Source organism: Hyla sarda, chromosome 7, assembly GCF_029499605.1.
Source record: "Hyla sarda isolate aHylSar1 chromosome 7, aHylSar1.hap1, whole genome shotgun sequence".
Taxonomy (NCBI): domain Eukaryota; kingdom Metazoa; phylum Chordata; class Amphibia; order Anura; family Hylidae; genus Hyla; species Hyla sarda.
Window position 1 is genome coordinate 52663963 of NC_079195.1, and position 19356 is coordinate 52683318.

The window sequence follows — 19356 nt, forward strand, 5'->3', positions numbered from 1 at the left end:
CCAAACGGACCATCATTTGTTGAAACCATCGCATGTTGAGGGATCCGTGCAATGTAAAGTATAGGACAGTGGTCTACAACCTGCGGACCTCCAGATGTTGCAAAACTACAACACCCAGCATGCCCGGACAGCCGTTGGCTGTCCGGGCATGCTGGGTGTAGTAGTTTTGCTACATCTGGAGGTCCGCAGGTTGTAGACCACTGTTAGAGGAAGTTGTACTCACCTGTCCCCACCACTCCGGACCGTCAACGCTCATCACTGCTGCCCGGGATGTCGCTGTCCATCGCTGTCGCTGCGTCCCCGACGCTCCGGCAAGGCCTCTGCTTCCCCGGCATCCGCGCTCTCCATCGCCGCCATCACATAGTTACGCACGCCGCTACTATTGGATGATGGGACGGCGTGTGCAATGACGTGATGACGACGATGGAGAGCGCCGACGATGCAGAGGATCCCGAAGAGGACGCGCCGGAGCCCCGAGGACAGGTAAGTGATCATCACCGGAGCACATGAGGCACCGTAAACGGCTATCCGGTGGCAGCTGAAGCAGTCAGCACTGCCGGATAGCCTTTTATGTGATGGCGGGGCCATACTGTACATAAGTATTTATATAAACAAGACTTTTATTACAACTCCTAGAATTAACCATTCAAATATTTTCTTGCAGGATCTCAAGCAGATGATCATTTACCAAGACGCACAACACAAAAAATTGTAGCACCCCCTGGTGGTCGTTCTAATATAACCTCACTTTCATAGAGATCACAGAATTCGGCATGATCATTTTGTGAAAAAGAAAAAAAAAATCTGAATATCTTCAAACACAGTTCCCTCCTGTTGGTCATCCGCACTTGTGTATGAAGTCTACTTGAGGAGTAATTTAATACTATAGATGGCGCTACACACTGTATTGTTATGATACCGGACCGATTCTTTATTTCAGGGGAAAAAATTGTTAATAAAATAGACATTTCAAGAGAGCTGACAGGTCCTCTTTAAAACGTCCCTGTTTAAAGAAAAAAAAAAAGTTTAGATCGGTCAGGGTCTCAGTGCTGAGACCCCCACTGAACAGTAAAATGAGCAGTAAGAAGCGCGTGGTAGCAAACTCCCTGGTTCACAGCAACACCCATCCACCTTCTGTAGTCCAGAGAAGCTGGGGGCCAAGGAGTGAAGCACATGACCGTACACTTCTCCTTGCTCGTTCTACGCTCTACTGATCGGCGAGGGTCTCGACACTAAGACCTCAACTGATCAAAACTTTTAACATGTTTCTGTGACATATCAGAAGTTATTTTGAATGTCAGTTTGTGAGCCACGACAGAATTTTTGAGAACAAAGCCTATTGTTTTATTCCTAACATGACTTAGGGCAGCTACTTTAAATCTAACTTCATTGCAACTGCTACACATAACTTAAATGGTGACTGGCATTTTAGCAAACTTTGCATAAATCAATAGCACAATCGAATTTGACAAACTTTGTAATGCAGAAGAATGCCTCTTTCTTTTCTTATTAGCCTCCTAAACTTATTATTTGTTCTGAAAAACAACTCCATCCAGAGAGAGGAAAAAGATTATTAACTCAGTTTACATGGGGGATCAGCTTACATACTGCCTAAAGAAATTAATGCAAATGGGAGGGTGGAGGAAGAAGGGGGTTGTGGCTGGAGAGAGCCAGTGGCAGACAGAAAGACTGCCAAAAGTCTACAGGAGGTTATAATGTATATTAGATTGCATTATAGGGCTGGATTCACAGGTTACACTGTTCAGTACTGCTCTATAATGTCCTCCATGTTGCTGTTGCCTGTTAGGGTGTGCAATTGAGATATAGGGGGTTAGAATTTCCTCTTTAACGTACTTTCACACTGCTTAATTCCCACGGAATTCCGCTTGCACAGAATTCCATAGAATTCTGCGCAGTGAACAGTACCAGCAGTGTGAATGGGTCTTCCGCGAAACCCGTTCACACTGTGGAATTTCATCGGCGGACAATTCTGCCACTGAAATTGTTCAGCGCAAAGAAAGAACATGTGTCACTATGCTCCGTCCTCGTGGTCGAGATGGACTCAGCCTGAGGACCTCCAGCGGTTCCGGAAGCCGCTAAAGGTGGGACCCCCGGGATAAGATGTCTAGGGGCGGAGTACCCCTTTAAGTAGAGAGGTGTCCACCCTCGTGCACAGCTGTCTCCATTGAGGTCTGTGGGAGTCACAGACAGAACAGATCACTGCCTGCTAGACTTGTATAGTGAGTTGTAGTTAAAGGATCTTAAAGGGGTACTCCGGTGGAAACATTTTTTTTTTCTCAAATCAACTGGTTCCAGAAAGTTTGGGATTTGTAAATGACTTCTATTGAAAAATCTTAATCCTTCCAGTACTTATCAGCAGCTGTATGCACCAGAGGAAGTTGTGTAGTTTTTTGACCACAGTGCTCTCTGCTGACACTTCTGTAAGTGTCAGGAACTATCCAGAGTAGGAGCAAATCCCCATAGCAAACCTATCATGATCTGGATGGACAGTTCCTGACATGGACAGAGGTGTCAGCAGAGAACACTGTGGTCAGACTGAAAAATTACACAACTCCCTCTGGAGCATACAGCAGCTGATAAGTACTGGAAGGATAATTTTTTTTTTTATAGAAGTAAATTACAAATCTGTTTAATTCTGGCAACAGTTGATTTAAAAAAAAATATTTTTCACCAGAGTACCCCTTTAAGAGCTTAATGTGGTCATATGTGAATAGACCGGTTGCAATAAGTAACATCTCCCGCTTTCATCTGCAGTAGCTTTCGTTCATAAGACAGTGTTTTCCAACCAGTGTGCCACCAGCTGTTGCAAAACTACAACTTCCAGCATGTCTGGACAGCCTTCGGAGGTACCATGGCTGGAAAACACTACCATAAGGTAAAAGGCTGACTGTAAATACATCGAACCTCATTTCTGCATTGGCTCACACAATGCCTGCCTCAACCTTTAAAGCAACAGGTGTACTTTAAAGTAATTGCACTGAATTATGTAATTTTATGGTTAAATATTGCCAAAAAAAAAAAAGTATTGTATAGTGAGACATATAGCTAAAACATAAGTTGAAGATAAGAAGAATTCAGGAATACTACTACATACCAAGACTCCGACTAGTGATTTAGTCCATCGCTTGTATGGTGGTAAGTGATAACCAAAGTTCAGTTCTGGAAGGTAAATGCTGTTCCTTAAAAGGGTACTCACCTGGCAAAAATAAAAAAAATTATCAACTGGTGCCAGAAAGTTAAACAGATTTGTAAATTACTTGTATTAAAAAAATCTTAATCCTTCCAGTACTTATCAGCTGCTGTTATCATCCACAGGAAGTTCTTTTATTTTTAAATTTCCTTTCTGCCTGACCACAGTGCTCTCTGCTGACACCTCTGTCCATGTCAGGAACTGTCCAGAGAAGGAGAGGTTTTCTATGGGGATTTGCTCCTACTCTGGACAGTTCCTAAAATGGACAGAGGTGTCAGCAGAGAGCACTGTGGTCAGACAGAAAGGAAATTCAAAAAGAAAAGAACTTCCTGTGGATCATAACAGCAGCTTATAAGTACTGGAAGGATTAAGATTTTTTAATAGAAGTAATTTACAAATCTGTTTAACTTTCTTGCACCAGTTGATTAAAGGGGTATTCCAGGCAAAAACTTTTTTTTTATACATCAACTGGCTCCGGAAAGTTAAACAGATTTGTAAATGACTTCTATTAAAAAATCTTAATCCTTCCAATAGTTATTAGCTTCTGAAGCTGAGTTGCTGTTTTCTGTCTAACTGCTTTCTGATGACTCACATCCCGAGAGCTGTCCAGCTCCTATGGGGATATTTTCCCATCATGCAAGGGATATTCTCCCATCATGCACAGCTCCCGGGACGTGACATCATCATTGAGCAGTAAGACAGAAAACTTCAGAAGCTAATAACTATTGGAAGGATTAAGATTTTTTTAATAGAAGCAATTTACAAATCTGTTTAACTTTCCGGAGCCAGTTGATATATATATAAAAAAAGTTTTTGCCTGGAATACCCCTTTAATTTTATTAATTTTTTCTTCCAGTGGAGTACCCCTTTAAAGCACTCCACCTATAACCCTATAAAAGCATATCGTTAGCTCTACAATTTTCTTGCATGCGTCTAACCCAGCACCCAGCGTCAACTGTGACCTGAACTATACAGATATAGATAAGCTACTAACTTTATTTTCTGACAAACCCTTGGAGATATAAAAACACTAATGAATCTTGTTGGATTGGGAAAAAAATAAGCGTTAAACATCAATTTTTATCAAATAAAACCATGATACGCTTTAACAACATGTCGATCAGGTATGAGAGTCACATCAGTGGAATCCCAGCCGGCATGTCATAAAAGTCGAGGAGAAACTAGTCATCGACACTGGAGGTACCTACTGGCACTGGCGTAAAACGAGTCAGTCAAGAAGAACCTTCTGTGAAAACAAAAATTTTTGTCAATTTTGTAAGAACAAACAATTTTGATTCTTAGTGGAAGATCCATATCTTTTTTAGTAGGACTATTATATTAAGAATCCTTAGTGGTCTATTTTTTCTATATGTTGAACAAAAGGACAGATATAAATTTCATTAAACAGTGAAGAAAAAAAAAATTCTAAAACAAAAAGTTTCAAAAACCATTACAATCATCGTCACCATTAAGAATGATACATCCCGAGTCAGTAGAGGAGAGTATCTGTACGTCATTCCCATTCACTGTATGTGACCATTACTACGTAGTAATAGGCGGTCTAGATTTTACTTGTGGCCATACATTTGTCATTTTCCTTGGGGTAATGTTTTTTTTTTTTTTTTCTTTTGATTATTTTGCTAGTACTGATAAGGATTTAGTTCTACCTACACTTTCTGTATTATTTACTACCGGCTGATATATTTTGTGAAGCACACAGGACTGGATATCTACCACTGTCAGCATTTACTCTTACGTATTGTTTATTATATTGTTACGCTATGCATGTTAGTATAACTTTTTGTTACAGTATTTGATATGAATAAAGTTTGTTAAACATTCTCTTGTTGTGTGTTTTATCCACATTTTAAAAATCGTAATAGAGCAACATGTGCCTTCATTATTCTTGGGGTTTGCAGCCAATACTTACCACTACAACAGGGGCGGGGCTGGGTTAACCAGGGAAGGGGGGGGGTGGAGCTCCAGGCCCAGTGGCCCGCATAGGCCGCCCATCACCCCCAGACACTGATTAAGAGCATGAAAGGGCTGGCACTGCAATGAGAGATCTCCCAGGCCAGCCCTTTGCAAAATTCAAGGTCCATCAGGGCAGTACTGCCATTAGGGGCCCGGGCGAGTTAAAAAAATCACTGGTCAGTTGTTGCCACCACCCTCCTCCCTCATATCAGGGACGTAGTATGGGGAGCATGTCCTCCAAGTGCAGGGAGGAATCTATCACTTCTTCAGAGCAATCTTTTCTTCATCGCTATACAACAGAGGGGTTAAGGACCTTCCTGGGAGTCACATGACCTAGCAAGTCCTACAACAGTGTGCATAGGAAGATACAGGAAAGTAAGCTGTGTGTATAAAGGATGTCTGTGTGGTTAAGTATGTCTTATCCTCTAGTCACCTCCAGAGCTGCACTCCTGCTTCTGCTGTTACATCATGTCTAATCCTCTAGTTACCTGCATAGCTGCCCTCACTATTCTGCTGTTACGTCATGTCTAATCCTCTAGTCACCTCCATAGCTGTACTCACTATTCTGCTGTTACATCATGTCTAATCCTCTAGTCACCTCAATAGCTGCATTCACTATTCTGCTGTTACATCATGTCTAATCCTCTAGTCACCTCCATAGTTGCACTCACTATTCTGCTGTTACATCGTACCTTATCCTCTAGTCACCTCCATAGCTGCATTCACTATTCTGCTGTTACATCGTGTCTTATCTTCTAGTCACCTCCATAGCTGCATTCACTATTCTGCTGTTACATCGTGTCTTATCTTCTAGTCACCTCCATAGCTGCATTCACTATTCTGCTGTTACATCGTGTCTTATCTTCTAGTCACCTCCATAGCTACACTCACTATTCTGCTGTTACATCATGTTTTATCCTCTAGTCATCTCCAGAGTTGCAACCATTATTTTGGTGTTACATCACGTCTTATTCTCAAGTCACTTCCATAGCTACACTCAGTATTCTGCTGAAACAACCCAAATAAAGAAATGGAGCGATTTACACAAAATTACAAAGTAATTGATCTTTATTATAACAAATTGTGACATACAATAAAAATGGTATTAAAACAAGGAGGAATACACAACAAAGGCGGCAGCCTGGGACATATGTATATAATAGGCATAAATAGCCAAATTTATAAAGAGCAGTGTGGATATATGTGTTATTACAATATAGAGTCCAAAAAAAACAAAGCCAGGCAACCTGTTAATATAAGTGCAATTAAATATCAGCAACTATATATTACATTTTATGTAGAGTTGCATATTAGCTATACAAAGTGCAATGTGCAAGGTTAAAGCAAAGGCCAGCCAGTTAAACAGAATACCGTCCCGTGAATACTAACCACACTGCTGCTGAATGCCATGCGTCCCAGTAGGCCCCCACCCCAACACGTGTTTCAGTCCAAAGACCTTCGTCCGGGGGTGTCGGTATCCTGAACAAACATAGGTTTGTATATGCAGTGGGACCAATCTGGGAGCAGGTCCCTGACTTGTGCCAAACCTGGCTGATGGCGGTGCACGAGTGCCCGCTCTGCAACAGAACCCGAACTTCCGGGTCTGCGCGTCATGCGGGCATCATGTGACAAGTCACATGATGCATCACATGACAGCGCATGACCGGGCCGGGGAACAGATGCAGCTCAACTAAATCTGTAGTGTACTACGCAACGTACGCGTCCCATGATCTATGTGGGCTTGACAACACGTGCCCTCAAGGTGCGGACAAGTGAACATATACGGGATATTAAGCTTGCACGCTCAGCTGAGGTAATCGACGATCTCAAACCTATACCCAAGTATTTCAAGAAGATTCAGAACTGTGATGCCTCCTTACTCCGGATCTGAGGGATTGACAGTATTACACCAGGCATGCGCGGGGGTGACATTGGTAAACAATTGGCACAATGTGAAGTGAGATGGATTTGGCATCTTAATACCATACAACCTGCTGGCCTTAATGAAGTTTTGAGTTTTTCCCCGTTTTTGTAATATTCCTCCAACCATTTTGTTTCTCTAGTTGGCTTCCTTGCAAATATATAGGTTTAATCCCCCTTTGTGTTATAATTTTTGCACATCAATTGTGTCATAAATTTTTTACTATTTTTCACATCTTGATTTGCACATATGTCTGGTATATGATATGAACTGCATCCATTTGCCTTATATTATTTTTCACATTTTAGCATTTAGCACTTTAACATTATACACAGATTTGGTACATGATATGAATTGCATTCATTTTTTATATTATTTATTGCACCTCAGCACTTTATTAATGACACATAATATATCATTTTTGCATGATCACTGGGTTCACTTGCACTTTTTTCACATTTTCATTCCTCACCTGTGTGTATATTATAAATTGTTATTATTTTCATTATTTATTATTTATCATTTCCGGTACTTATATAATTCATGTACATATGGATATATATATATATATATATATATATATATATATATATATATATATATATATACTTATTTCATGCACATTTTGTAAATAAGTCAAATTTTTACGCATTCTAATAATCATTTATTTATCTATATGAATTATCTTTGATTTATGATATATATTTTGCTAAACTTATTGGTATAAGTCATTTGCTTGCTCTCCACTAGATGTCCTCAGCATCCTCCCTTCCATCATTCCACCTGTGTTCATGTGTTCTGGCCTGCCCCCGCACTGCATTCGTTCCCCAGCCCGGCAATGCGCTGTCATGTGATGCATGACGTGACTTGTCATGTGATGCCCGCATGATGCGCAGACCCAGAAGTTCTGGTTCCGGTGCAGAGCGTGCGCTCGCACACAGCCATCAGCCAGGTGAGGCACAAGTCAGGGACCTGCTCCCAGATTGGTCCCACTGCATATACAAACCTATGTTTGTTCAGGAGGCCGACACCCCCGGACGAAGGTCTTTGGACTGAAACACGTGTTGGAGTGGGGGCATCCTGGGAGGCACGGCTTTGTTTTTTTGGACTCAGCCTTATATTGTAATAACACATATATCCACACTGCTCTTTCATAAATTTGGCTATTTATGCCTATTATGTACATATGTCCCAGGCTGCCGCCTTTGTTGTGTATTCCTCCTTGATTTAATACCATTTTTATTGTATGTCACAATTTGTTATAATAAAGATGAATTTCTTTGTAATTTTGTGTAAATCGCTCCATTTCTTTATTTGGGTTGTTTTAATTTGAGTTTATATTTAAGGCTTTTTTTTTTTTTTTACACATAGTAGGGGCCAGTCCTTAATTGTTACCCTAGTAGCCATTTTCTGGCACTTGTTATACATTTATTTCAAACATAATAAAGGATACCGTATATACTCGAGTATAAGCTGACCCGAGTATAAGCCGAGACCCCTAATTTCAACCCAAAATCCCAGGAAAAGTTATTGACTCGAGTATAAGCCTAGGGTGGGAAATACATCATCCCCCCCTGTCATCATCCAGACCCGTCATTAACATCCTCATCATCATCACCGCCTGTCATCATTCAGACCCTCATCATCATCACCTGTCATCATCCCCTTGTCATCATCCCACACATCCCCCCTTCATCATCCCCTTGTCATCATCCCACACATCCCCCCTTCATCATCCCCTTGTCATCATCCCACACATCCCCCCTTCATCATCCCCTTGTCATCATCCCCACCCCCCTTCATCATCCCCTTGTCATCATCCCACACCCCCCCCTTCATCATCCTCTTGTCATCATCCCACACATCCCCCTTCATCATCCCCCCCCCTTCATCATCCTCTTGTCATCATCCCACACCCCCCCTTCATCATCCTCTTCTCATCATCCGCCCTCAGTGGTCTTCAACCTGCGGACCTCCAGAGGTTTCAAAACTACAACTCCCAGCAAGCCCGGGCAGCCATCGGCTGTCCGGGCTTGCTGGGAGTTGTAGTTTTGAAACCTCTGGAGGTCCGCAGGTTGAAGACCACTGCGGCCTTCGACATCATCCAGCCCCCTCTCACCCCCCCTTTAGTTCTGTACAGTACTCACCTCCGCTCGGCGCTGGTCCGGTCCTGCAGGGCTGTCTGGAGAGGAGGTGGTCCGGTGGGATTGTGGTTCCGGGCTGCTATCTTCACTGGCGGCGCCTCTTCTCCGCGCTTCCGGCCCGGAATAGAGGCGTTGCCTTGACAATGACGCAGAAGTACGTTGGCAATGAACGTACCTCTGCGTCGTTGTCAAGGCAACGTGACTATTCTGGTGACTATTAGAAGAGGCCTCCCCGGTGAAGATAGCAGCCCGGAACCACTATCCCACCGGACCACCTCCTCTCCGGACAGCCCTGCAGGACCGGACAAGCGCAGAGCGGAGGTGAGTACTGTACAGAACTAAAGGGGAGTGAGAGGGGGCTGGATGATGTCGAAGGCCGCAGTGGTCTTCAACCTGCGGACCTCCGGAGGTTTCAAAACTACAACTCCCAGCAAGCCCGGACAGCCGATGGCTGCCCGGGCTTGCTGGGAGTTGTAGTTTTGAAACCTCTGGAGGTCCGCAGGTTGAAGACCACTGCGGGTGGAGAGTTCACTCGAGTATAAGCCGAGGGGGGTGTTTTCAGCACGAAAAATCGTGCTGAAAAACTCGGCTTATACTCGAGTATATACGGTATATAGCCCGTAGTGTGTAGTGATTACGTGTTTGAGTTTGTGTGTCAGTACTCTGCTGGCACATTATGTCTTATCCTCCAGTCATTTCCAGAGCTGCACTCACTATTCTGCTGGCACATTTTGTCTTGTCCTCCAGTCATTTGCAGCGCTGCACTCACTATTCTGCTGGTACATAATGTCTTCTCCTTCAGTCACCGCCAGAGCTGCACTCACTATTCTGCTGTTACATCATGTCTTATCCTCCAGTAATGTCCAGAGCTACAATCACTATTCTGCTGTTACATCATGTCTTATCCTCCAGTAATGTCCAGAGCTACACTCACTATTCAGCTGGTACATAATGGGCCTCATTTACTAAGCTGAAACCGACTAGTTTTTGTCTGGTTATTTTGGCGCAGAGCCAGTGTGTGCCAGTGTGTGCCTGGAAAATCCAACAAACCCGACATTGCACTGTGAAAATACCCCTTTAAGGACACAACCCATTTTGGATGCAGTCATTATTTACAAATCTGGCCTGTGTCACTTTATGCATTAATAACTCTGCAATGCTTTTACTTTCATTCTGAGTCCAAGATAGTTTTTTCGTGACATATTCTACTTCATAGATATTTGCAAAATTTCATGAATATTTGGAAAATGTAGCATTTTTATAACTTTGAAACTTTCTACTTAAACTTTATACTTGTAAGGAAAATGGTCATGCCAAATAAATTATTTATTGATTCACATATACAATATGTCTACTTTATGTTGGCATCATAAAGTTGACATGTTTTAACTTTTTGAAGACATTAGAGGGTTTCAAAATATGGCAGCAATTTTCCAAATTTTCACAAAAAGTTTGAAATCTGAATTTTTCAGGGACCAGTTCAGTTTGAAGTGCAATTGAGGGGCCTTTCTGTAAGAAATCCTCCATAAATGACCCCATTATAGAAACTGCATCGCTCAAAGTATTCAAAATGACATTCAGAAAGTTTAGTAACCCTTTAGGTGTTTCACAGGAATAGCAGCAAAGTGGAGGAGCAAACTCAAAATCTTCATTTTTTTACACTAACATGTTCTTGTAGTCATATTTTGTTCATTTGTACAAGAGGTAAAAGGAGAAAAAGCCCCCCAAATTTTTAACCCAATTTCTCTTGAGTAAGGAAATACCTCATATGTGGCTCAGAAGGGAAGGAGCCACATTGGGCTTCTGGAGAGCGAATTTTGCTGAAATGGTTTTTGGGGGGCATGTTGCATTTAGAAAGCCCCCATGCTGCGAGAACAGCAAAAAAACAAAAAAAAAAAAACATGGCACACTATTTGGGAAACTACACCCCTCAAGGAACTTAACAAGGGGAACAGTGAGCCTTAACACCTCACATGTGTTTGATGAACTTTTGTTAAAGTGGAAAATGGAAAAAATGTTTTTTTTTCACTAACATGTTGGTGTTACCCTAAATTTTTCATTTTCACAAGGGATAATAGCAGAAAACTCTCGCAAAATTTGTAGCCCAATTTCTCCCAGGTAAGAAAATACCCCAAATGTTGACATGCGGGGGCACAACATGGCTCAGAAGGGAAGAAGTGCCATTTGGCTTTTGGAGAGAGAATTTAGCCAGAATAGTTTTCAGGGGGCCATGTCACACTTACAAAGCTCCCATGGTGCCAGAACAGTAGAAACCCCCTCTCCTTTGACCCCATTTTGGAAAAAACACCCCTCACCTAATGTAATACGGGATGCAGTGAGCATTTACTCTCCACAGATGTGTGACACAATTTTGGAACAGAGGGCCGTTGAAATGAAAATTTTTATTTTTTACACTAAAATTCTCTGGTGGGGTGACACCCTGACCCAGGTGCGTCCCACCATCCCTGTCACTAGCTGTTTTTGTGAGGTTAAGCTGCAGTGCACAGCTAACGCTTGCAAAAACAGCTAGTGACAGGGATGGTCGGACCGCGGTGGAAGATAGAGCTCTCCCTGCTTTCCCCACATTAGGAAGCATAGATTCCCCACATTAGATAGCATAGATTCCCCACAATAGGTAGCATAGATTCCCCACATTAGGTATCATAGATTCCCCACATTAGGTAGCATAGATTCCCCACATTAGGTAGCAGTCTCCCCACATTAGTTAGCATCGTTTCCCCACATTAGGTAGCAGCTACCCCACTTTAGGTAGGATAGTTTCACCACATTAGGTACCAGTTACCAAACATTAGGTAGCATAGTTTCCCCACGTTAGGTAGCATAGTTTCCCCACGTTAGGTAGCATAGATTCCCAACATTAGGTAGCATAGTTTCCCCAGATTAGGTAGTATAGATTCCCCACATTAGGTATCATAGTTTCCCCACATTAGGTAGCATAGTTTCCCCACATTAGGTAGCATAGTTTTCTCACATTGGGTAGCAGTTTCCCCACATAAGGTAGCATAGATCCCCCACATTTGGTATTATAGATTCCCAACATTAGGTAGCATAGTTTCCCCACATTAGGTAGCATAGTTTTCTCACATTGGGTAGCAATTTCTCCACATTAGGTAGCATAGATTCCCTACATTAGGAAGCAGTTTCCCCACATTAGGTATAATAGATTCCCAACATTAGGTAGCATAGATTCCCCACATTAGGTAGCATAGTTTCCCCCACATTAGGTAGCATAGTTTCACCACATTAGGTAGCACAGTTTCCCCACATTAGGTAGCAGTTACCCCACTTTAGGTAGCATAGTTTCCCCACATTAGGTACCAGTTACCAAACATTAGGTAGCATAGTTTCCCCACATTACGTAGCAGTTTCCCCATGTTAGGTAGCATAGATTCCCAACATTAAGTAGCATAGTTTCCCCACATTAGGTAGCATAGTTTTCTCACATTAGGTAGCAGTCTCTCCACATTAGGTAGCATAGATTCCCTACATTAGGAAGCAGTTTCCCCACATTAGGTAGCATATATTCCACACATCAGGTAGTATAGATTCCCCACATTAGGAATCATAGATTCCCCACATTACGTAACAGTTTCCCCACATTAGGTAGCATAGTGTCCCCGCACTAGGTAGCATAGTTTCCCCACATTAGGTAGCATAGATTCCCCACATTAGGTAGCATAGATTCCCTACATTAGGTAGCAGTTTCCCCACATTAGGTAGAATAGTTTCCCCACATTAGGTACCAGTTACCAAATATTAGGTAGCATAGTTTCCCCACATTAGGTAGCATAGTTTCCCCACGTTAGGTAGCATAGATTCCCAACATTAGGTAGCAGTTTCCCCACATTAGCTAGCATAGTTTTCTCACATGGGAAGCAGTTTCCCCACATTAGGTAGCATAGATTCCCCACATTAGGTATCATATATTCCCCACATTAGGTCACAGAGTTTCCCCACATTAGGTTGCAGTTTTCCCACATTAGATAGCAGTTTCTCCACATTATGTAGCATAGATTCCCCACATTAGGTAGCATAAATCCCTTACATTAGTTATCATAGATTCCCCACATTAGAAAGCATAGTTTCCCCACATTAAAATAGTCCCAATGAAGAAGTACCGTGCATGGCTATTGCCAAGGATTCCAGATCCAATCGGGTGCTCAGTTCCAGGGTCCGACTAATACCCCACGTAAATCCAATAATAGAACAAAGAGAGCAGCACTCCAGTCTAGGTGAAACCCAGTGTGGGTGTTTTATTCACACATCTGCAATAGGCGCGACGTTTCGGTTCATCAATAGAACCTTTCTCAAGCTCAATAATAAGTGAAAACACAGCATACTTATAGGCCCCTCAATTACAAATACAAATGAGGGAGGTGTGTCACAAAGCTGTCACAACATAGTGACGTCATATAGTACAAAAATATCACTCACAGTGATCAATCAATATACATTTATTAGTGCACATTACCAGTTTCATCTAATGAATACATAGTGTAAATCTCTCATATATACTAACATACTTTTGCAATAGTGTAGTCCAATTGTACACAGATCTTCATGATGTCCGGTATAATGGGCGGCTCTCAACTGCTGCAAGACACATCTCTCACCCAATCGCGCTTGCTTGTTCGTTTTGTTCACTTTGTTTGTATACAAAGCTAGTGCGCAGGTCACGGACCTCTACTTCCGGTAAAACCGGTAGTTGTCGATCCGCGTCATCGACCAGCCTTCAATGCGTGTTCTAGGGACCAGCCTCCCCCATGAGTCATGGTCACACCTCCTTGCGCCTACTCCATATCACTCCATATTCAGCAGGCGGCCATTGTTAAAGTGGGCAACTGATCCCGAACTGAACAATGTATATTTCGCAGGAAGAGGGGCGACTAACTATATAGACTATCAACTACAGCGGTCGGTTACTAAATCAAAGAATGTTTCCCCACATTAGGTAGCATAGTTTCCCCACATTAGGTACCAGTTACCAAACATTAGGTAGCATAGTTTCCCCACATTAGGTAGCATAGTTTTCTCACATTGGGTAGCAGTTTCTCCACATTAGGTAGCATAGATTCCCTACATTAGGAAGCAGTTTCCCCACATTAGGTAGCATAGATTCCCCAATTAGGTAGCATACATTCTCCACATTAGGTAGCATAGTTTCCCCACATCAGGTAGCATAGTTTCCCCACGTTAGGTTGCATAGTTTTCCCACATTAGGCAGCAGTTTCCCCACATTAGGTAGCATAGATTCTTCACATTATGTAGCATAGATTACGAATATTAGGTAGCATAGTTTCCCCACATTAGGTAGCATAGTTTCCCCACATTAGGCAGCAGTTTCCCCACATTAGGTAGCAGTTTCCCCACATTAGGTAGCATAGTTTCCCCAGATTAGGTATCAGTTTCCCCACATTAGTTAGCATAGATTTTCCCCACATTAGGGAGCATAGATTCCCCACATTAGGGAGCATAGATCCCCCACATTAGGGAGCATAGATTTTCCACATTAGGTAGCATAGATTCTTCACAGTAGGTAGCATATATTGCCCACATTAGGTAGCATAGATTGCTCACATTAGGTAGCATAGATTCTCAATATTAGGTAGCATAGTTTCCCCACATTAGGTAGCATAGATTTCCAACATTAGGTAGCATAGATTGCCCACATTAGGTAGCATACATTCCCAATATTAGGTAGCATAGTTTCCCCACATTAGGTAACATAGTTTCCCCACATTAGGTAGCATAGTTTCCCCACATTAGGTAGCATAGATTTCCCACATTAGGTAGCATAGGTTGCCCACATTAGGTAGCATAGATTCCCAATATTAGGTAGCATAGTTTCCCCACATTAGGTAACATAGTTTCCCCACATTAGGTAGCATATATTCCCCACATCAGGTAGCATAGATTGCCCACATTAGGTAGCAATTTACTCACATTATGTAGCATAGCCCCCCCCCCCAACACATAGGCACAAACCAAAAAGGGTCAGCAAAGTGCCGGCCCTGAAAAGTGCCATCTGGGAGCAATGGTAGGGCCAGTCCTGGAAAGAGTGGCGGGCCCCCTCACATGCTGGGTCCCTGTGCAGCAGAACTGGCTTCACAGGCAATATGCCTGGCTGGAGGCTCCATTTATGAAACAGGGCCATATGAGCTGTTTTTAATATTTATGGGGGGGGGGGTGGAACGACTGTGTAATAGTGTATTTAGTGTTTTAAAGGGGCACTCTGGTGCTAAGGCATCTTATCCCCTATGATATGGGATAAGATGCCTGATTGTGGGTGTCCCGACGCTGGGGACCCCCGTGATCTTGCACGCAGCACCTCGTTATAATCAGTCCCCAGAGCATGTTTGCTCCGGGTCTGATAACTGGCAATCACGGGGCCGGAGCATTGGGATGTGAAAGCCCCACCCCCGTGTGACATCACGCTCCACCCCTCAATGCAAGCCTATGGGAAGGGGCGTGACAGCTGATTATAACAGGGTGCTGCATGCAGGATGACGGGGGTCCCCAGCGGCGGGACCCCCGCGATCAGGCATCTTATCCCCTATCCTTTGGATAGGGGATAAGATGTCTTAGCGTCGGAGTACCCCTTTAATCTTTATTTTGTGTTAGTGTAGTGTATTGCAGTGTTTGGTGCTTTTACAGTACGTACACACGGTTGGGTTTACAATGAGTTTCCCGCTACAAGTTTGAGCCACGGCAGATTTTCTGCAACTCAAACTCAGAGCAAGAAACTTACTGTAAACCCACCTGTGTGGCTCCAGCTGTTGCATAACTGCAACTCTCAGCATGCATGCACAGTCAAAAGGCATGTTGGGTGTCATAGTTATGCAACAGCTGAATACAACTAACTACAATCCATGAATGCCCTCTGGCTGTCCATACATGCTGGGAGTTGTAGTTATGCAACAGCTGGTGGCACTTTTTTTTACTAGCTCTTGCAGAACTTTAACTCCCAGCATGCACGGACAGCCAAAGGGCATGCAGGGAGTTGTTGTTATGTGCATTCAACTGTTGCATAACTACAACGCCCAGCATGCCTTTTGACTATTCGGGCATGCTGGCAGTTGTAGTTATGGAAAAGCTGGAGGCACATACTTACAACTCCCTGCATGCCCTCTGGCTATCCGTGCATGCTGGGAGTTGTAGTTATGCAAGAGCTAGTCGAAAAAAGTGCCACTAGCTCTTCCATAACTGCAACTCCCAGCATGCACAGACAGCCAAAGGGCATGCAGGGGATTGTAGTTGTGTGCCTTCAGCTGTTGCATAACTACATCTCCCAGCATGCATTTTGGCTGTGCATGCTGGGAGTTGCACAAATAACAGAAGGAGGCACAGGACGCACCTCCTGCTGCTGCCCGGATCCTCTCCCCGATCTTCTCTCCCCACCGCAGAGTCCCCGCCATTGCTGCTGGTGAGTCCATCACTGGCCTTTTCATCAGTGCACCCGCTCTCGCCCCCTGGACTGAGGGCAGAGTGGGTGCACCTCCTCGCAGGGGTGGTGATCGGTCGGCCTGTCCCGGCCGACCAATTGCCTCGATTGTGAGGTGGCCTCCCTGGGCGATATCCCAGGATGGCTGTTGTTAGATAACAGCAGCCACTCCGGCCCGATTACCACGTCTGGACACGGGGTGATCATGGGATGCAGCGCCGTAAATGCGCGACGCTGTGCGCTAAGTAACTCTTAGCAGCACCGTATATTTACGGCTCTTGTCCTTAAGGGGATACATTTTTACAATGCCCTTTTGTGTTCATTTTCTATATTTCTATAAAAAGCCCCATCAAAATCTTTAGCACCAGGCCCATGATGCTCTTAATCTAACCCTGAATACCAGTGTATGAAGCTATAAGATGATGAATTTGCACATGTACTGACCATTGAAGAATTGTGATGAATTAATGGTATAATTGTACTGACTGTTGTGATGTATATATGACAGCAGCAGGGTCACTATTGTATGCTTGAATATGGCAGCATGAGATTGCCAAAACATAGCATTATTTATACACTGAACTGGTGGAATAAGGAATAAAGAAACCCTTATTTTACCGTATCATCTGTGTGCTGTGCTTCTACATTTTTTTTTTTTTATGGAGGACTTCTGACCAAAATCCGTATTACCTGTGAGCACCACATCTGTTCTGCCTTGCTGTGGTGCTTTACTGTCTATTTAGAGAGATAGATAGATATGAAATAGATAGACAGATAATAGAATAGAATAGATAGATAGTCAGACAGACAGATAATAGAATAGATAGATAGACATTCTCCCCCCTGTCACAGATTTATGGGAGCAGACATATTTTCTTCCCTCTACTGAACACAGGAAGGGAGGTACAGGATGTAAGAATTGGCAACAGGATCTTTTCTTCAGAAGGTGCTTCACCTAAAACACTCCCCATGGGAACTTATAGCAGACATCTCTGACTGCCCCCAGCAGGACAATGTGAGAGGAAGCCATTTCTGCTTCCTGCCACATGAGACTACACAGGGAGCAGGAGGAGCCCTCACAGCTATGGGTGGCTCCTTGCTCCCTGTCTGTATGAGAAAAGAGGAGCGATGGAGGGAACATTTTGGTCAAGATATGTTTGGCAGGAGTGGGAAGAGCTGGTGACCCTCTTATATGATAGATCTCCAATAAAGCAGTGAATTTTAATACACTGTAGGGCCTCTTTCACACTGATGTTGCTCCCCTCAAGAACGGCCATTAGACTCTCTTTTTTATGGGTGTGTGACCTTTGACATTTGCTATTATGGGGGGGGGGGGGGCGACGGGCGCCATTGTTTTTTGACGGGACTAGCGGGAGAAAAAGACGGCACAAGCAGTATTTTTTCTCCCGCTATTCTCCCCGGATCCCCCGACGGGCATCACACTGCCGTGTCCTAACAGCAGTATGAAAGAAGCCTAACAATGTGCTGTCCCTATCAGGCCATGTTCAGACAATACCTTGGAAAATTTTGAGCAATAAAACACATGTAAAATGGCAGTTTGATGACTCAAAAACAACTGAAAATCATCAAATGTTTTAATGTTAAAGGGCTTGTTGTACTAAGCAATGGTGATGAAATCAGATGTGTACCATATACATATATATAACAGAGGACAATGTGCCGTAAAGTAACATACATCCCCAGAGGGTTCTTCTCCTTCATGGATCTGATCACTTCCTGGTCTCCTGGGCTGTTGCCAACAGAGCCCATACTTTCCCACAATCCTCCTTGCTTATATGTGCAGTAGAGACTAATCCAGTACTTCTGGGACAGACCAGGATTTGCAGTTGCACTGAGCATGTGCGACCACCATATTGGGTCATAACCAAGGGCTTTAGGTTCTGAAAACAAAGCAGCACATGGGGGTTAGGATGTCTATATCTCTCCTATGGGACATTTTTAGAAATCCTTGTACGTTGGAAATAGGTTTCATTTCACATAATTCATCAGTTTAGACTTTTTTACCTTTGTGAGACAACAGGTACCCAGCTCTCTCTGCTAAATAGAGCGGTGTGGTTGGCACATGCTGCTGGAATTGTCTATGGGAGCGTCAAAGATACTTGATGCCTTCCCCACAAATCAACTGATCCAAAAAATATGAGTTTGCCTTGTCCCCTGTGTCCAAGCATTGGGATGGCTGCATTGGATTCTATCGGTGGCAGAAAGGGTACCTTCACATGTTGTGGATCTGCAACGGATTTCAACCCTTTCAAGACTGGAAAATTTTCATTTTTTCAATTTTTTTCTCTCCTCACCTTCTAAAAGGCCATAACTCAGGGGTCATATGAAGATTTTTTTTTTTGTTTGTTTTTTTGGGGGGGGAGGCACGAATTGTTTTTTTTTTTTTATCACTTTGTAATGACACCTTTCATTTTATCATATAATGTATGGTGGAACCCAAAAAAAAAATTTTTGTGGGGTTAAATTGAGAAAAATTAATAATAATAAAAAATTGTTTTGCAACTATTTGGGGGGTGGGGGTGGGGGTAATTTGTCTTTACAACAAATAATACCCAATTTACATAGCTTTTTTTTTTACAGCTTTATAAATGCTGGCTTTTTTTTTTTTTAAACTAAATAAATA

General features: G+C 43.1%; 1 protein-coding gene across 1 annotated transcript in view; it reads left to right on the forward strand.

Moving 5' to 3' along the window:
* DPYSL4 (dihydropyrimidinase like 4) overlaps positions 1-2022 on the forward strand; it is a 66144-nt gene extending 64122 nt beyond the window's left edge. The window contains exon 14 of the mRNA XM_056529022.1: positions 665-2022. Within this exon, the coding sequence (XP_056384997.1) occupies positions 665-756 (92 nt within the window). The 3' untranslated portion in view covers positions 757-2022. The remainder of the gene's footprint in view (positions 1-664) is intronic.
* The last annotated feature ends 17334 nt before the right edge of the window (positions 2023-19356 follow it).